Source organism: Xenopus laevis, chromosome 3L (genome assembly GCF_017654675.1).
Source record: "Xenopus laevis strain J_2021 chromosome 3L, Xenopus_laevis_v10.1, whole genome shotgun sequence".
NCBI classification, from domain to species: domain Eukaryota; kingdom Metazoa; phylum Chordata; class Amphibia; order Anura; family Pipidae; genus Xenopus; species Xenopus laevis.
Window position 1 is genome coordinate 28,973,471 of NC_054375.1, and position 21,026 is coordinate 28,994,496.

At 38.7% G+C, this 21,026-nt stretch overlaps 1 protein-coding gene across 1 annotated transcript; it reads left to right on the plus strand.

Moving 5' to 3' along the window:
* The first annotated feature begins 9,619 nt into the window (after nt 1–9,619).
* Nucleotides 9,620–18,194, plus strand: txndc15.L (thioredoxin domain containing 15 L homeolog). Its single transcript, NM_001096841.1, has 5 exons — nt 9,620–9,704; nt 12,448–12,923; nt 14,917–15,080; nt 16,233–16,363; nt 17,801–18,194. The coding sequence occupies exons 1-5, from the start codon at nt 9,644–9,646 to the stop codon at nt 17,995–17,997; spliced, it is 1,029 nt and encodes a 342-aa protein (NP_001090310.1). The 5' UTR covers nt 9,620–9,643; the 3' UTR covers nt 17,998–18,194.
* The last annotated feature ends 2,832 nt before the right edge of the window (nt 18,195–21,026 follow it).

Sequence of the window (21,026 nt, forward strand, 5' to 3'; positions counted from 1 at the left end):
TTGCTATATCTTTTGTGACTCTGTTTCCTGTACTTTCAGATTACTTATAAGAAAAATGGTTATATTAGTACCAAAAAAATCCTGCCCACTGAGACATTCCCATTTCTGGTCACAATATCTTTTTCTTCCAAATTAAAAATATACAAAAAAAAGTGTTTTTATTTCTTAAAAAAAAATCTACAAATGCATTTACATAGAGAGACACCATTTACAGGTATGGGATCCCTTATCTGGAAACCCATTATCTAGATGGCTACAGGAAGGCCGTCTCCCATAGAGCCAGTTTTAAGCAAATAATTCTAATTTATAAAGATGATTTCATTTTTCTCTGTAATAAGACAGTATCTTATACTTTATCTCAACTAAGCTGCATGAATTTATATTTTTGGAAAAAAAAAACAAGCCTATTGGTTATTTAATGTTTAAATGTTTTTTTGCCAGACTTATGGTGATCCAAATTACATAAAGACCCCTTATCAGGAAAAACTAAGTCCTAAGAGTTCCAGGTAATAGATCCTATACCTGTATAATATCTAAGATTCTTTTGTTTTGGTTAAATGTGGTTACAGAATGTAAATATGTTTGACAAATAAAAGTTTGTTGGGATCCTGTTATGGCCAAACCACATGACATGGGGGGGTTACAAATTTACCACTTACAGTATCTTTTTTATGCAGCAGTGATGGCTACCAAGAGGGTGGAAGAATTCTATTCCGTTCAGGGTTATGAATCGATAGCAATGGAATAAAGTCATACAGATTATTTACTTCTATCTATTGCTCATTGTTTTCCAGAGACTCTGTAAGGTGTTTCAGTTCATCACTGCTGCACCCCACAATTTTTAAAAGTGCAGTTTAAGGGCAAGGCCAGACTTGGCGTTTTTATGTTGTGTTTTTAAAAAAGCTCTGTCGGGCGTAAGTACACATAAACTGCACTACCACTGAAACCAATGGAAAACGCACTATGGCAATTCTCACAGGGCACTTGCAAGCCCAAATCCACCACGGGACGCCAGTATTGGCGTTTTTCAGCAGAAACGCCAATACGTAAAGAAACAACCAAATCAATAGACTGGGAAACCACACTTTACGTAAATACGCAGCATGTTTTAAATATGGCGTCCAAATTCTCGCAGGATAAATGCCGCATATACGTTTTTACGGCATATTAGGCCGGTGATGTAAATAGCTTTTTTATTTCTAGGCAGCAGAATTATGGGGAACTAGATCAATGAGAAGTGCATGTAGGGAAAAGAAACCCACGTACTGAAAAACGCATGTTGATACTGTGTGGTACCGACGCCCGACAAAGCTTTTTTAAAAACACAACGTAAAAACGCCACGTCTGTCGTTAACACAATATGCATAGCTTTTAAATATTTTTCATTGCCTGATGTCACTGGTCCTTCAAGCAACATATTCAGCCAAGCTAAGATGCCCTCTGTGCAGCTGATGTTCATGTTATCATGTCTCTCTTCCCCTCCACTCCCTGATGTGATGACATCTTTTCAGTAAGCATGTATGCATAACACACTTTCCTATGCATTTGTGTCTTTTTTTAAATCTAATATTGGGAAGATAGATAAATAGGGTTTTTTTTTATCAAAATCCGAATTTATCTCATTATTTTCTAAAATATACTATACACTCAAATATGCACGGGTTATTTCCCCTTATTTTCTGAGAAAAAATCTTGAAAATTGTACAAAAATCCCAATTGTACAAATTCGATTTTTTTTCCAGATTTTTGCGCGAAAACCACAAAAGCTTCAGATTATTGCACGAAACCCAGCACAGATCAGGATATCTTCAATGGGACTTCTCCCATAGACTTATATACAACCTCAGCAGTTCCGAGATGCAGGATTTTCAGATTCTGACTTTTTCCATCCTCGCGGTATAATAAATCCTGACATTTTTTTTTTTTTACTAAATATTCAGATTTTATACAAAAAAAAAATCGAATTCTTTGAGTTTTTGGCATTCTGACTTTAATAAATAACCCCCATAGTGCTTGAGATGCTGCTATGAAATTGGACTGCGCTGGTTCCAATAAAAGCAATTTAAATACAAAGTCAGATCATACAGTATCTCTGTAGAAATAAACCACTTGGTATAAGGCAGACAATTTTTAACCCTCAAATGAAAGAATTCAAAGAATTCTGTTTCTATTCCTGGATGTGCAAGTTTGGAGATAACTTTTCAATTGGTCTTCATTATTTTTATCATTTTTTTTTATATAGTTTTTTTTTTTTAATTATTTGCCTTCTTCTTGTTCTGACTCTTTCTAGCTTTCAAATGAGGGGTCACTGACCCCATCTAAAAACATCTGCTTTGTAAAGCTACAAATTTATTGGTATTACTACTTTTTATTACTCAAATCAATGCATGTTGTCTAGGGGAATTTGGACCATAGCAAACACAGTACTAAAAAGGCAAACTGCAGAATTTCTGAATAAACAGCTAAATAACTCAAAAAACACTCCAGTTTTTAGTGGGAAAAAAACCTCACATTTATGAGATTTATTATTATTATTATATAAAAAGCCCAAATCCAAAAATCCGCCATCTCAGCCCTGTCGAGGTCCTTTATTAGTCCTGTATTAGTCAAGAGGCACCTATATCAATTTGAAGTTATCGTGGTCTGTGTTGGGTTTAGCCCGGAAATCCGTTAAATTTAGATTTTTCAGGAAAAAACCTGATAAAATCAAGAGATTTGAAAAAAAAAGTTTTCCCAATCCGATTTATTCAAGTTATAATATTAATAAATAAGGCAAAATCGGGCATGAGAGTTTGGCCGAGCTTTTTTTATCTTAATTATGTAATAAATTCGGATTTTAGTATATAACCGCTTAATGTTATAAATGCCATCAATCTGAACAGGCCAGAAAGCATTTTAATGAATTGGCGCATTAAATTGGCTTTTCTAAAATGTGCCAATTTGTGAGAATTGATTCAAGAGGTTTGAGCAGTTAAAGAAAACTGCTTTATTTAGCAGCAGTCTTTTTATCATGTTACAGCAAATTCATAGTAGCATGAGACTGGGAGCAAATCAGAGCAATTTTACAGAAAGATTAGAGTACGGAGCCAAGCAAGGCATGGAAGAGTATATATATATATATTTTACAAATGAGTTTTAGTAGCTCATAACCTTCAGAAATGGCACCATGCATTTAGAAAGGCCTTTTAAGACAAAATGAAAATGACATGACCATAACTGAGTTAATTCCATAATAATCGATGGAATTTATGTTCTAGTAATCAGAACCATTTAGTGCTATTTTGGCACTTGAGGCTGCAGAGCCTCTCATCCCTCTGTTACCGGGTTCCCTCTTTAAAGTATGAATTTACATTAAATGTACATTAAAAGTTACCTATAGGTCATGTTGACTGTTTTGCCAACCTGACTGTCCCATCTCAGCCTGTCAGTTAAAGTTTCTAATGTTAACAGACTCGTGCTACACAAATATGGCAGCCCCCTCATAGATGAGCACAGGAAGTCAGATGGGTAATGGAAAAGTTTTGAGCAAATTCTTTACGGCAAAATTATAAGTAGCAAACAAAGCCAATACTATGATAGATAGATGTGAAAATTGTTTCATTTCTGGTGTCAGTATCCATTCACAATTGCATTTCTTTTCCCACTTTATTATTCTGACATTTGCAGTACCATTTATGAGCTGCCACAGTGCCAGTCTTCAAATGTATATGCGCTCAAATAAAGTGGCTCATATAACCAGCTGTGTGACATTTTGAGACTTTCCCACATTCTCAAAACCAAGATGTTGGATGGCACTTGAGCACATTTGTTCGTATTTGAATATGTTTCTGGCTTCTACTAGTTTATTTCACTTTTAGTCTTAAAAAGTATTTAGTATTAAAAGTCATTCAACAAAGCACTTTGTAATGGCAAGGTAAGATAAATATAAATATTATTATTTCAATGGCACATATCGATCTGTCACCACTACCAACAGAGATTTATGGGAAAATGCTATGTAAAATCTTTCATCAGAAGCGCTATCCCATTGGGTAGTGCTGCTTCTATATCTCAAACACATTGGAGAGTGGACAATGCGCTACACTACTCCATACAGTAATGCACTTTTAACCAGAATTCTGCTAATTTAAGACAAGGGAATTAAATTACCAAATGACTAAAAACATGACAATTCTCCCGTTATTAATATTTCCATATGTCTCTGTTATCTCTAAGTTGTAATTCCAGAAAGTTCCATCTCGACAACTTGGATTTAAAGTGATACTGACACTAAAAAATGAATTTTAGCATATGAATGTACATTAAATATTACCTATAGGTCATGTTGATCATTTTTTGCTGAGAGGTTTGTTTTTGTATATAATTGTTAGTTGAAGTTCCTAAGCCTGACTCTCTGACACTCTGACTTTGCCAACCTGACTGTCCCATCTCAGCCTGTTAGTTACAGTTTCTAATGCTAAGGGACTCCTGCTGCACAAATATGGCAGCCCCCTCATACAGGAACATGGGGGATCAGACAGGTAATGTAAAAGCATCATGCAAATACTTTATGGCAAAGTTAGAAGTAGCTTGCAAAGCCAATATTATAATAGATGTAAAAAAAAAAGATGAATTTCAGGTGTCAGTATTTCTTTAAAATCACCCTTTCTACCCTAATACTTGGGTTTATGAATAATCTGAAAGGTATTGTGTGTTTCACCATCATAAAGTTCTACATGTTTAGAAATAGCAGATATTAGATCCCTTCTTGCTATTGCTGCTAAACTCACTCAGAGGTCACCACATATATTGTACCCTGGTTGTGAAAATAAAATATTGTTTTATACCATAACTGAGGTCTGTCTACATGCTTGTCAATTTGTGAGACACCTGTACAATAGCTAATCAATACCTCCCAACTGTCTTGTTTTTTTTTGGGACAGTCCCGATTTTGACAGCTCAACCTGCAGTCCCACATTGTTACTGAAGTTTCCTCAACCTTCTATTTGATCTCCTGCACTGAACAGCCAGAAAAAGATGCAAAGTTTCTTACTTAATTGGCTATTGGCAGAGAGCCCAGAATATGTACCAGGTGCACTTCAATACTTTTGTAACAATTTAAGATAAGCAGGTCTCTTGGGGAAACTGTGACTTGCTGCTTAAAGGGCAATTCACCTTCATTAGCAAAGCTGTAATAACACATAAAAACCACAGAAATGTTTTCAAACTTTCATAACCTGACAAATTTTGTAAAATGAACATGGTAATTAACATGGTAATGAACATGGTAATGTGGGGTGGCCACAAATGGGCGTGGTCCAAAAAAATTCACCACGCTCCACACGCAAATCTTTTTGTCCCTCTTTCTATTTCTATTAATTGGTTTCCCAAAGCTGATATTTGTCAGACAGGACTGCCCTACAATAAGCTTGTTTTCTAAGTTGCTGCATTACTAAGGCGCCTACCCTGTATAGGAAGAGATTGTCTGCTTAGTTCAGGGGAAATCTCCCATAAATAAATGCACACCTAGCAGCTAGAAGATTTCCCAGCAAGATTGTCAGGGCCAGAACTAGGCGTAGACAGAATAAGTACATGCCTAGAGTGCAATGTTGGGAGGGCGCTTGGCACGTACCTCTTCTATCTGCCTGACCCAGGGTCTTGGAGGATTGTCAGATTCATTTTTTGTGATGACAAGCTCTCTATCTTGCATGCTGGGGGCTAGTGTGATCAGCTGCAGCAGCGTAACTACAGAGGAAGCAGACCCTGCAGCTGCAGGGGGCCCAAGAGATATAGGGGCCCTATGAGGCCACGCGTACAATTTCAATAAGTATTGGTAAAGCAGGTCAAGTTCTAGACATTTTGGGGGTCTGAAAAATAATTTGCTGGGTGCCCAGTAATATCTAGTTATACCACTGATCAGTTGCTTGCCTTGGGAGTAAAAGGTGCACCAAGGCAAACTTATCCAGCATGCCACAGCTCAACAGACACATTAAAAAACTGCATTTTTTTTTTTTTAAACAAAATTAAAAAATAAACAGTGGAATGCATGGCCATCCCCTCACAAGCATGGGAGCAGTGGCCGACAAGAGGGACATTTCAACTGTGATCCACAAGGTTTGGTGGGTTTGGTGCTGAAAACTGTGACTTTGCTGCTGAAATCAGGACAGTTGGGAGGTCCGGCAATGGCCCTACCTTCTAACCTCATCATCATCATCAGTTGTTCATATATTTATTTATACTGTGCCAGCAAGTTCTCCAGTTCATTCTAAAATTGTTATAGAACTGTAGTATTAAAAACCTCACTGCAGGATTTTACAATCTGAAGGAATTGTGAATAACTGACACTTGTTTTCTGAAGAATTAGTGATGATTCTATGCAGTGTGATGACTTCTGAAAACGTAGGGTTGCTATGATTTGTACAGGGTGGGTCATTCAAACAGGTGAGTCTTCTTTAGGGAGTGTTTAAATGAAGGAGGGGACACTGCTTCAGAGAAGTCTAGCAGTGGGGAATGGGATGAGGGGATAAGAGGAGAGCAGAGTAGAGGCAAAGGTGAGAAGTAGGGAGTGAAACAGTGTATTTTGAGATCAGTTGTAAGGAGCGGTTAAAGGGCTTTTATGTGAGTACCAATAGTTTAAATTTAATCTGAGAGAAAATTTGGAGTAATTTGAATAGAGGAGCAGCTGATATGGAGCAGTAAGTGTTGGGGTTACCAGATGACTTCAAAAATTCCGGGGGATGCTTTTAATTTAATTTAAATGCAATCATTGCTGCGCTGCAACATTTATTTATTAGACGTGTCCCTGGATTTCCATGTGAACTGCTAACACTAAAATAAAGTTGATGAATCCAGTGGAAGCATTTGTAACAAATATGTGGAGGGTAGATCAGAAGACATGTAAGGAGTAATGGTCGCTATAGACACCCTTATACACACATGATATTACAAAACACAGTTTATGTGGGCCCACCGATTGTAATGGATATACAGGTAGTATAGATATTTGGATGGTTCTAGCATTACCACCCTGTGGAAACCCTAGAACTGGGGAACTAGTGATGCATAGGGATGCCACCTTTGCCAGTGGCTAAACCCGAACAAATGGGGTGGGCATGATGACATCAGAGGTAGACACAATGATGTTGTGGAGTAATGATGCCGGGTCAGGGTTATTGCATCACATATGCAACTGGCAGCCCTTTGACTAACTGAGATGTCCAGTTGTAACCCTCATGGCTGGAAACCCCACATTTATCTATTCTGCCAGATGAGTAAGGCCAGTCCTTTAACTACAGGTATGGGATCTATTATACAGTAATCAGTTATCCAGAGAGCTCTGAAATACAGCAATGCTCATTTAGAAAAACTATTTCTTATTTTTGATTGACTGGCTTTTTCCTGTTTCTGTAATAACAAGAAATTAACTGCACTTCATAATAACTAAGCCCTGTCAAGGTGCCAGCTTATGGGTTGTAGAGTGCACCTGATGGGCCTGGCCGGTATTTTAGCAGCCTAGCTGGTAAAAATGATGGTTGATCCCAATGTTATTAATAGGCAAAAAAGATTGATAAATAGAAAAGGTGGCAACCCTAAATGATCCTCACATAGGGTTGCCACCTGGCCGGTAAAAATGCTGGTTAAACCCAATGTTATTAATAGGGAAAAAAGATAAATATATAGGAAGGCCGGTACTTTTTTCCAGAAAAGGTGGCAACCCTGTGCTCCTGTCTGACCTGCATTGCCAGCTTATGGGTTGTAGAGTGCACCTGATGGGCCTAGCGTTGCTACCTGGCTGATATTTTACCGGCCTAGCTGGTAAAAATACAGTTTTATCCCAGTGTTATTAATAAGGAAAAAAGATAAATATATATAAAAGGCCTGTATTTTTTTCTAGAAAAGGTGGCAACCCTACCAGCCTGACCGGTAAAAATGATGGTTGATCCCAATTATTAATAGGCAAAAAAGATTGATAAATAGGAAGGCCAGTATTTTTTTTTAGAAAAGGTGGCAACCCTAAATGGGCCTCACGTAGGGTTGCCACCTGGCCGGTAAAAATGCCGGTTAAAAAAAAAAGATAAATATATAGAAAGGCCGGTATTTTTTTCTAGAAAAGATGGCAACCCCACCGGCCTGGCAGGTAAAAATGATGGTTGATCCCAATGTTATTAATAGAGAAAAAAGATAAATATATAGGAAGGCCGGTATTTTTTTTCAAAAAAGGTGGCAACCCTACCAGTGTCTTGGGTTGTCACCTGGCTGGTATTTTACCGGCCTGGCCGGTAAAAATGAAGGCTAATCCCAATGTTATTAATAGGGAAAAAAGATAAATATATAGCAAGGCCTGTATTTTTTTCCTGAAAAGGTGGCAACCCTACCTGTGTCCCATGTATGCTCCTGTCTGACCTGCATTGCCAGCTTATGGGTTGTAGAGTGCACCTGATAGGCCTCGGGTTGCCACCTGGCCGTAGGGTTGCCACCTTTCAAAAAGATTTCCAACTGTCGTGGTGGGGGCGGGAAGAAAAGGGGCGTGTCGTGATGTCAAGGGGGCGTGGTGTGCCACCAAAGGGGCGGAGCCACAGCACGCGATTGGACAGACGCTGGAATTAGGGTTGCCACCTTTTTTTAAAAAATGTTACCGGCTGCTGGGGGGCGGGGACACAAAGGGGCGGGGCCAAGCCACGGACACCACGGACGCTAGAAGAGGCAAAAGAAAAGGTAAATTGCAGGCGATTGGGGGCAGGCTGAGGGCTCCTTTTAATAGTATTACAAATTTACTGGCAGCTACATTGCCGGTAAATTTGTAATACCGGCCTTGGCAGGTATTTTACCGGCTAGGCCGGTAAAATACCGGCCGGGTGGCAACCCTAGCCAGAATAAAGGTGAGTTTCCAGCAGATTGGGGGCAGGCCAAGGGCTTTTGATAGGGGTATTACAGATTTACCAGCAGCTACATTGCCGGTAAATTTGTAATACCGGCCCCGGCCTTGGCAGGTGTTTTAACGGCTAGGCCGGTAAAATACCGGCCGGGTGGCAACCCTACGCTGGCAGGCTGGTATTTTACTGTCCTGGCTGGTAAAAATGCTGGTTAATCCCAATGTTATTAATAGGGAAAAAAGATAAATATATAGGAAGGCTGGTATTTTTTTCCAGAAAAGGTGGCAACCCTAGCCTCACGTTGCAGTAGTCAGAAATAATGATGAATTTGTGTTTTGGTCTATAGTTAAGATGAATTCAAGGCTCTCTTGTAGTAATCACCATCATTCCCCCAGGTTAAAATGCTGTCTGTGTTTTAAATTGGGCACTTAAAAATGTGTCATTATCCTACAGACTGTGGGCTGAGCTGCTGACTGGGACCGTGTTATACACCCGCAAATTATACCTTGTATTTCTTTTATTTTTGCCTTTTGAATAAAAGATAAGCTGTCCATTTATAACATGTATTCGCATTACATATGACGGGAGGATAAGCCCCCTTGCGTTTGCCAAAGGAATTATTCTACTGAATAACCACGGCACAATAGATACACGGCTGCGTCATCTCGATAGCGTTCCAAGCCTCTTTATCGTCACCCTACGCAAAACGTTACCCCGGAACGAAATACTACAGTCCCGGAGCACAGAAGCAGGAAGTGTGTGTAGTTCATTCTTAAAGTGCCACAGACAGAATGCGGGTGAATGTGCAGCGGTGGACGTTGTACGTCTTGTTGTTGATGTCGGGGGCCCGAGGTTAGTGGTACAGCAAATGTCGCAGTCATAAGTGAGCCATTAGGGTTGAGAGAGATATTAGGGTTCTTACAGAGATACGAGACCCTTTAAATGTGAGCTTGCCCTGTGGTAGAAGTACTTGGGAAGGATACTGAAGGTAATGAGCACTGGGTAGTTGCGAATATACCACGATCACTGTGCTGCTAGCCTTACTGCATTGCTGCAATGCTGCATGTTAATAGTTGGCGCTGAAAATGCCTTAGAACAGCTATGAAGTGCAGGGGAGTGACAAGGAGCAGCATCTTCCTTATGTGACAAAGCCCTGGGTCTAGGGTTGCCACCTTTGCTGATGGCTAAACCCAATCACGGGGGGCGGAGCAGATAACATTGGGGGTGGGGCAGTGATGTAGGAGCAGGCATGATGACATCAGAGGTGGGCACAATGATGGAGTTGATGGAGTTATGACACCAGGGCAAGGTTATTACATCACTTAAGGTGGCCATAGACGCACAGATAATATCGTACGAAACGAATTTTCGTCCGATATTCGGTGCGTGTATGGTGGAAAATGAGCCGACCGATGGAAGACTTGGCTATCGGTCAGCTCGTCGATCGGGCTGGACGGAAAATTTTGATCAGGTGCCTTTGAAGGGACCTAAATATCGGCCATTGTTAGTGCTGAATCGTCAGATACAGGTAGAATTCTATTGTTCTTCTCGTATATCTACCTGAATATCTGACGATTCAGCTCTACACGTGTGTATTGAAACGAGCGATCATTCTTGTAAAGATCTTTTCCAAGAACGATCGTAATTGCTACGTCTACGGCCACCTTTAGATGCAACTGGTTGATTTTCTATCCAGTTTTCGCAATGTTTTAAAGTGTTGATGCCCAGTTCAAAACACAGGAGACACCCCTATCTCTGTCTATATTCTGCTTGATCATGAAGTCCAATCCTTTAATTACAGGTATGAGATCTTTTATACGGAAATCAGTTATCCAGAAAGCTCTGAAATACAGCAATGCTAATTTAGAAAAAAAAAACACTTATTTTTGATTGAATTGCTTTTTTTTTTTTTGTATCTGTAATAATGAGAAAGGTGAGTATCTTAGTATTTAAATGCTTTTCATGTACAGTATTGGCAGGATTATTGTTCAGGTTTCACAAACTGAACAGAAAGTTCAGACCCTAACTGGGTCAGCCAGTTCATTTAAATCTTCAAATCAAGGTTTCAAACCTGTCCAATCCCTGAATCTTCTAATATCCATAAATATCGGTCAATATTATTATAATGTTATTAACGGGGAAATAAATATAAAAGAAAGTTGGCAGCCCTAGTGCCCCCCCCATACAAGTACCAATATTCTTACAACACTAATATTGATGCGTGTATGACATTTGATTCAAATGAAGGTGAAAAACCCCATCTGTAGACTCTTCAATTTGCATCAGAGTCGAGAAAAATTCCTTCCTGAATCCAAGATGACAATGGGACCAGTCCCTGGATCAGCTTTGAACCAAGAGCTATTTCCAATAACCCTATATTTTCTCACTTGCTAAAAATCACTAATGATAATTTTTTAGGAATCACTAATTATATTTTTGAGAAACTGTTGCAAGGTTGCATCCAGATACTGGTCTAACTGCCATCTTGGAGTCAGGGAGGATTTTTTTGCCACTCCCCAAGGTGGGGCCCAAACGATTAAGGGGCGGATTCTGTAAGTCGGAGTGGACCTTTAGTGAAGGAGAGAGTGGTCACTTTTCGAATGCTTGCATGTTTTGGCAGATCAGTGACTATACTAATATGGCCAAATCATTACAGATACCATTTCCTTCCCATCCACTATTGTAACAACGCTGATGTACTTTTAATATCCAAGGAACTGTGACTATTGATAACTTGAATATTTCAGACTTAATTTCTTATCAGTGATTTAAGGGAGATGTTTGCTTAAACAAGGACAGTAAGAACCCTTTTAGGAGTATATTTGCACCATTTGTAAGTGATATTCTGGCACTAATAAGTGATATTCTGACATTTGTTGACTTACAGTTGTTTTTGCAAAATATGAAAGGATGGTTATACATGATATAATTGCGTATTTTGGTGAATTTAATACAAAAGAGGGGCCACTCCTCAAAGTGGTATTATCATTGGTTTTATCGGTTAGGTTTGTTTTAACTTTTACTGGCCGTACTGTTTCGGTATTGCCTTTTATACAGGTATATGTGATTTAGTATTGATTGCTATTTAACCACCTCAAGATTACGCCCCTTGAATTTTAGGTGTTAATATATGGAATTTTTTTCCTCCTCTGAGGCGAATTATACAAGCTTCAGATGTTGTTTTTTTTTTTTAATTCCACAAGGTCAACTAGCAGTTTTGTTGTTTTGCCTTCTCTCTTAAGATGGCCATAGACGCACTGATAATATAGTACGAAACAAATTTTCGTACAATATTCAGTGCGTGTATGGTGGGAGACAAAACAACAGATATTTGCAGAAGACTTGGATCGTTCGGATCGATGATCGGGCTGGCCGGAAAATTTTGAACGGCCCACTTTAAAGGCAACAGAAAATAGGCCATTGTTAGTGCTGAATCGCCAGATACAGGTAGAATTCTATTGTTTCTACTTGTATATCTGACGATTTAGCTCTACACGTGTGCATTGAAACGAACAATCTTTCCTGGAAAGATAAGATCGTAATTGTAACATGTATGGCCATTAACGATTAACTCATGTAATGTTTTCATTACCAGGGAACCAACAAAATGAGGCTTCTATTGTAGAAGACCAGAATAAAAAAGAAGATAATGTTAATTTAGAGTCTGCTTCAATATCTGCACATCCCGAAATTGCACCAGCCTCTGAGCCTATTCAGTACAAGACTGCAGAGATTGCTGATGCAATGCAGGCAACTGACATTCCAACCAACCCAGCAGTGCTACTTTCTATGGTTCCTAGAGAGGTTATGGACTTAAAAGTCTCGGAAAGTGAAAGCTCTGTTTGCGACAGCACAATAGAAGAAGCCGAATGCAGTGCTTATGAACATTTGAATGAACCTGCAGATGCGCAAGACAAAGGAAACAGTGAAACTCCTGAGCGAGATACAGAGCAGGCAAAGGCAGAGGAAAGCAACAACACAGACAGCAGCAAACCTCTCAAAGTCAACTGCGAAGAGCGCAACATTACAGGAATATCAAATTTTACTGTCAACATTCTCAACATTACACAGGTACACAGATACTTCCAAGTTTTGTATAGTTGAAGTACATATGAGCCTCGTCCTGGAACTGCATTTCACCAAAAGTTTACAGCTAAAGTGCAAGCTGCTTCTATATCTAATATGTCATTCATATAGATATTATTATAGATATTCATAAATGAACAAAATGTAATTGGGCCTTCCACATATGCCCACTTAATGTGCTCACTTGAAGAATATTGTCAGTGCAAAAATAAGGAATTACAGGAATTTCAGTAATAAAGTAAACCTTTATTACTCTTGGGAAAGGGCAGGATGGGTAGGGAGGGAGGAGCTAATTTTACACAGCATTATCTTTCCTTGCACTGGGTGAAGAATGTGACACAATAATTGTATTGCTTCTCATTTGGAGTTTACAGGTTTTAGGACAATACTGTCTTAGAATAATTTGATGACCTCTCAGGGACTTGGGGTTTTCCGGATAATTTGGATCTTCACAGATTAAGTCTACTAGACTTAATGTAAACATTAAATAAAACCCAACAGGCTGGTTTTGCTTTCAATAAGGATTAATTATATCTTAGTTTGGATCAAGTACAAGCTACTGTTTTATTATTACAGAGAAAAAGGAACTAATTTTTAAAAATTTGGATTATTTGATTACAATGGAGTTTTTGGCAGACTGCCATTCCTTAATTTAGAGCTTTCTGGATAAGAGATTTCTGGATAATGGATCCCATACCTGATATACTTTGCTAAATACTTAAAGAAGGAGCAAATTATAGGCGGTAATTAGCAGTGTATTGATATCATTTGCACTTCTACTTTTAGCTCATAGAAGGATGGCCTGTCTGCCACATAAATGTTAGGGATGCACCGAATCCAGGATTCGGTTTGGGATTCGGCCAGGATTCGGCCTTTTTCAGCAGGATTCGGATTCTTCCCGGCCGATCCGAACCCTGATTTGCATATGCAAATTAGGGGTGTGTGGGAATTGCGTTACTTTTTGTCACAAAACAAGGAAGTAAAAAATGTTTTCCCCTTCCCATCGCTAATTTGCATATGCAAATTCGGATTTGGTTCGGTATTCGGCTGAATCTTTCACGAAGGATTCGGTGGTTCGGCCTAATCCAAAATAGTGGATTTGGTGCATCCCTAATAAATCTGAAATGAGCATCATCGCAGAGCTCTTTTCTCTGTTACACTTCCTTTAATTTCTGAGGTCCTTACATTAACAATTCTTCTTTGGTTTACCAAATACAGGTATGGGACCTGTTATCCAGAATGCTTGGGACCCGGATAACAGATCTTTCCGCCATTTGGATCTTCATACTTTAAATGTACTAGAAAATCATGTAAACATTAAATAAGGCTGATTTTGCTTCCAATAAGGATTAATTATATATTTGTTAGGATCAAGTACAAGCTACTGTTTTATTCCCAAACATACAAAGTAGTGCTACACAATCCTCACAGCTTTTTGTAGCGTTGGGTGCCGAATATGAATCTGTCTGCTCAGGTCTGATCCATACTTCCAAACATATTTCAGCAGCACTCCGATATAGTGGAAATTCAATTTATTTGTGCAACAAGTGAAGAAACGTTTCGGGCATAATCAGCCCTTTATCGGGCTTAACCAGCTTGATAAAAAGGGCTGGTTAAACCCGAAAAGTTGCTTCACTTGTTGCACAAATAAATTGAATTTTCACTATATCGGAGTGCTGCTGAAATATGTTTAGAAGTAAGGTACTGTTTTATTATTACAGAGAAAAGGGAAATATTTTTTAAAAATGTGGATTATTTGATTATAATGGAGTCTATGGGTGATGCATTTCCATAATTTGGAGCTTTCTGGATCATGGGTTTCAGGATAATGGGTCCCATACCTGCATTTGCTTTCCATTAATTCTTCCATACAATATTATTCCCCAATGTGTGATCGTCTTCCATATATTGTAATTACAGAGTATAACCATGTACAGTTTTACAGTGTCATCATCGTATCTTTTCTTGTATTTTGCAGGATCTAATGGAGTTCCTTAATCCCAATAGCAGTGAATGCACGTTGGTATTGTTCTACACCCCTTGGTGCCGCTTTTCTGCAGGCCTGGCCCCTCATTTCAATACTCTGCCAAGAGCGTTTCCTACGTTACATTTCTTGGCACTAGATGCTTCACAACACAGCAGGTATGCCGTCAACAGGCCAGAATTATATTCTATGTTATCCTTGTGGCACCAAAGCATTCAGTCACTTCACACTGTGATCTGCATAAAGTACTAACAAAGCATTTGATAATAAAAAGTGTTAGCTGTTGATAAAATCATTTTCCCTATTAGACCATTCTGACACATCTTGTAAACTTGAATAATAATAGTTTCACTGTATTTCAACCCATTTTCATTCTGATACTGTCTTGCTGGGTGAAATTGCAGTATTATGTTCTCCTTTGCAATCGTCCTGTCATGCGAGGCATTAGAGTGTATGCCAGAAGCCTTTATAGCTCTTTGTATTTGTTTAAGCAGCTTTGGTAATAATAACGTTAGTGCTATAAAACAAACAAAACATTGCTATAGAGGTATGGGACCTGTTATCCAGAATGCTCAGAACTTGGGGTTTTCCAGGATAGGGCTCTTTCTGTATTTTTGTATTTCGTATCTTAAGTCTACTTAAAAAGAATTGAAACATGAAATAAACCCAATAGACTGGTTTTGCTTCCAATAAGGATTAATTATGTCTTAGTTTGGATCAAGTACAAGGTACTGTTTTATTATTACAGAGAAAAGGAAATCATTTTTCAAAATGTGAATCATTTAATTTAAAATGGAGTCTATGGGATATGCCCTTTCTGTAATTTGGAGCTTTCTGAATAACCGGTTTCCGGATAATAGATCCCATACCTGTACCAGATTCTCTGTTACTGGAAATACAGAAGCACAAATATGTATTCACTCAGAATCTCACCCTAACTGGCCTGAGGCTGGGTCCTCTGGAAGTGGTGGAGCCCCTTTTTGATCTTTGAACTTTGCTGATATAAATTCTATAACTCCCACATCTTCTTCCTTAAATGTTATAGTTTTGCAGAGAGCATCCAGGGGATAGCCTAGCAGGCATTCTGACTTTGACTGTGATCATTGGAAATAGGGATACACCGAATCTACTATTTTGGATTCGGCCGAAGTCCTGCTGAAAAAGGCCGAATCCCGAACCGTATCCTGGATTCGGTGCATCCCTAATTGGAAAGCCCTAGTCAATTACTGCTTAACATTAGTTTGCAATGCATGGAGTTGCTTCAAATGCCTTTTTTTTTTTTTTTTCAACCATTCCCTCTGTTATTATAGCCTTTCAACTCGATTTGGCACAGTAGCAGTTCCTAACATCCTGCTGTTTCAAGGGGCCAAACCTATGGCGAGATTTAATCACACTGATCGGAAGCTGGAAGCGCTCAAGTCTTTTATATTTAATCAGTCAGGTACAAAGATAAAATCTAATACTTGAAGTCAAATTCATACTCTGTGTTTAACAAGCCTTTTTCAGAGGATGCTGTCGTTATTCTTTGTATTGTTTTTTCTATGGTTGTTGCCATGTGGCTTTATCATTTGGATAGAAGAAGTATAGTGAAGGTTGTAAGAGGTTAATGGGTTGTGGGGGTTAATGATTAACTGTGTAGTTCAATAACAAACATAGCAAAATTGCAGGTTTTTACCTTTTTTATTTGCTTTCCTAAAGTTGTCCATTATCTCTGCAACATTTGTTGGTTTGCTTCCATGGAAGTGGACCACGCTGTCCTTCAGAAGCCATTTTATGGGGTTGCAAAAAAAAAACCTACCTATTTTATGCACGATGAACGGAAATATTTCCAATTTAATTTCCATGTGTTAATGACACATTTGCAAAGTTATTTGTAAATATAATTGCCATGTTTGTTTATCCATTTTGGGTCTGACTTTTATAACAATGCAACAGAAGCCAGGTCTGCTCCAGTTTATGTTAATCAAATGATATTAGCTGACTTGCAACATTTTTTTTTTTTTAAGGGGCAGATTTATCAAAGTGTTAAATGAGAGCTCACCACAGAAAAACTAGTCATCCATGGGACTTTTTTTAAAAGAGTATTCATCAAATGGTGATCTCCAACTTTCACCCATTGATAAGTATGCTTTTAAAAATCCCATAAGAATGACAAGAAAGTGGGTGAGTTTTTCTTTATGAGCTCTAATGTCAGACGTTGATAAATCTGCCCGAAATGCAGGAGTGCAGACCATGTAAACAGCCAGATAGACACTGCTTTCAATAGCGATTACATTTATACATAACTTTAAAACCACAGGCAATTTGAAATGATTGTATATTGGAAAGCTGCTTATATTTATATGGGGACATATACATATACAGACACAGCAGCATCAATCTTTCTTAGTCCACAGTTTATCATAGGCTACTCACAGCCTCACTTTTAAAGGGGTCCTCCACCCAAAAACAACTATTTGCACAGCGAAAGACACTATCACCCATATGTAATAAAAGGCACTAAGTTTGCCCAGGCGCAGTAACCAATAGTAACCAATCGGCAGGTAGCATTCATCTGTTTAAAAGCAATCATCTTATTGGTTGCTATAGGTTACTGCTCCTGGGCAAATTTAGTGCCTTTTACTACATATGGGTGATAGTGTCTTTCACTGTGCAAATCCTTGTTTTTGGGTGGAGGGCTATGAAAGATTGGTGCTGCTGTGTCTGTGTAGGTTTCAAGAAGGTCAGCAGAGTTCTTGCTTTTCTTTTTGTTTTGGCATTTTTAATCTGTAAAATGTTTGGCCTAGAAAATAATCATGTAAAATGTTTTTGTTCTCTTTATGGCACTTGTGAATCCATCAGCGACTTTTGCAATTCACTTTCTTGACCTTTCTTATAGGTATAGAAGCAGTGCCTGGGGTGGTAGTTACTGAAGATGACTGTGAGAGTCCATTACCCTGTGCTCCAACTGTAGGAATTGATTGGCTTCTTGTATTCTCTGTGATCTATGTAACCATTTTCATCGTATATGCCACTATGCAGACTGAAAGTATCCGCTGGCTTATACCTGGGCAAGAGCATGAGCATCAAGAATGAAACGCTATCAGACCATGTCCATAAAAAGAAGCTAAAACAGGATGCATGTGGTCTAAAACCCCAACTTGGCTCCACAGCATTGGCCTAGTTTTTATGGTCCGCTGACCCAAAAGGCATGTGATTTCAGTGATGGGTTCTGAATGTATCAGAAATGATATCCGCTTACTCCTGACAAATTAAAAAAACAAATTCATGAAGAAGTTGCATTTATTCATGAGCTGAAAATGGGTATAAGCAAGTGGACAAATCGAATCACAGTTTGTCCTTAAAAAAAAAAAAAACAAGTACAGTAAGATTACATCTGCTACAAGCCATGGGAGAAATGATCAATAGCCAAATAACCCACCAGGTGGTTAATTTCCCATAATGGGTGATTGTTGAAGTGAAATGTCATTAAACAGGTCAACAGAAAATAAGTATCCTGATAACACAACGGCATTAATGTTTCATTAATCAGTGTTCTGCAAAAAGGGTAAATTGACAAATTATTTTCTAAATTAGTTACTATTAATGTGCAACAGCTAGTTCTGATATTTTTTATAAACATTCTTCGCTAAAATAAACAGGTGCTAAGCGACAGTGCCCCCCCTACCGCTGATACAAGCACACTCAGAGGAAGTTGTACCGTATTAATGGTGGGCTTTAATTTAGACATCCATGATCCCTGTTGCTATATTAGTGTCTGTTAAGTCCTGTTGCATGAGCTTTGACACCGCCATGGAATAATCAGGGATATACCAATAGTATAATACATCTGTGACACATGAAATGTTATTGACCAAGTCTTTCAACAGCAAAAAAACCAAAACTCTCAATGTTGGAAGGCTAAAGTCATTAGCCTTATGCGCTGGGTGTTTTTGTTTTTTTGTTTTAAATCAGGGACTACTTAAAAGGATACTGTCATTACATTATAGCTTCAAATACAATGGCGGGGGCCGTTTATAGCTCTTTCCACTCCTATAGAATGTTAAGATTTCTCATATCAAATATTATACTGTTGCTGCCAATAAATAACTTCCATATACAAAGTTGTCACTTATTGATTTCAATTATAACCCATGCCTGTGTATTACTTGAAATATTCTTGTTAATACAGTGAATGTACATTATTCTCTAATTTAGAGAATGCCTGGCACCCTTCAATGGCTAAATACAATGAAGAAAAATGCTCCTATAATTTTAGGCTGGGTCCTGTCTCAGGTGATGGGGTTTTAAATGTAATTTATTTTATCTCTGCCTGTTTTGTCTTACATTATCATCTTGTCTGTAAATTATTTATTTGTAAATAAATTGGAATTTATAATGGATTTAAATGTCTTTTAAGTATGATGGCTTTTTGAGTACCAGATATAAATTGCTTTCCTATAAACGTATTGCCAGTCCCTGAGATGGGGATGCCTTTTACATGGTTTGGCTTATGACACAAAGGGAGATTATTAGTTACTTCTTGTACTGGACTAAAATTATTTAATTGTTTCCCATGTTTATGATCTACAGCTTGTGACTAGCAAGAGATAGCACTGCTTTCAATTGACCTTAAAGGGGTTGTTCACCTTTAAATTAACTTTTAGTATGATTGTAGAGAGTGATATTCTAAGACATTTTGCAGTATGTTTTCATTTTTTATTGTTTTGTGTTTTTTGAGTTATTTAACTTTTTATTCAGCAGCTCTCCAGTTTGCAATTTCAGCCATCTGGTTCCTAATTACCCTAGCCACCATGCATTGATTTGAATAAGAGACTGGAATATGAATAGGAAAGGCCTGAATAGAAAGATGAGTAATAAAAAGTAGTTGCTGCACCCGGAATAGACCCCCTGAAAGCTGCCCCCAGCCCCACTAACCTGCTTATACCCGGCCATCTGACACTGCTAAAAGACATTCTGTGTAGTTTCAGTGACGCTGGGCTGGGGGTAGGGTTGCCACCTGGCCGGTATTTTACCAGCCTGGCCAGTAAAAATAATGGCTGATCCCAATGTTATTAGTAGGGAAAAACATAAATATATAGGAACGCCGGTATTATTTTTCAGAAAAGGTGGCAACCCTACTCCTTTCTGACCAGCCTGCCAGCTTATGGGTTGTAGAGTGCACCTGATGGGCCTAGGGTTGCCACCTGGCCGGTATTTTACCGGCCTGGCTGGTAAAAATGATGGCTGATCCCTCCCAATGTTATTAATAGGGAAAAAAGATAAATATATAGGAAGGCCGGTATTTTTTTCCAGAAAAGGTGGCAACCCTAACTGGGGGTGACACAATCCTTCCATAGGCTAATTACGAATGAAAACAGGACTTCAGCCTATGGAAGGATTGTGTATGTATATGTTTTATAGGGATTTGTCGATATCGCTTTAAACAGTAATGTGCTATAAGTACTGTATGTACTCTTGAGATTTTGCTGTGGAAAGCAGGCGTTGCCTGGATAGTATTTGCATGCCTGGAAATAAGCAAAAAGTCAGATCCAAGGGAAACAGTGGAAAGCAGATGCTGTGACAGCTGGGGAGCCATAAGTTTAGAGGGCGGCCATAAAAGGAGCCTGGTAATGTCTAGCTAAACTACTGCAGCAGCCACATAGCCTATGAAACCCCTATTTATCATCATGTGTACAAACACTGGAGAGAAACATGTTGCCCATAGCAACCAATCAGCAATTGAAGTTCACCAATTAGTTATGGAACAATGAGTTATGGAACAAAAGCAAATATCTGATTGGTTGCTATGGGCAACGTCACAGTGATGATTGCTCCAATGTTTTACACACAATGATAACTAGCCCCAAATGTTTACCTGTCGTGTACCCTGACACACCCACGTGTACACATTCTGCTTGCTTATTGGGAAAGACACAAACCAAGGCCTGACATATAATTTTTCAAACCAAAATGATATAAAACCGGCCACTAAGTATTAACCATATAAGACACAGACGGAAGTCCCTCCCCAGCAGGAAGTAGGTGTTTGTTTATGCCGGGGGAGAGGCTCAGAGGAAGGTCCCACGTGCAGGTGCATGACAGCAGCTCAGGGAGTCATTCTC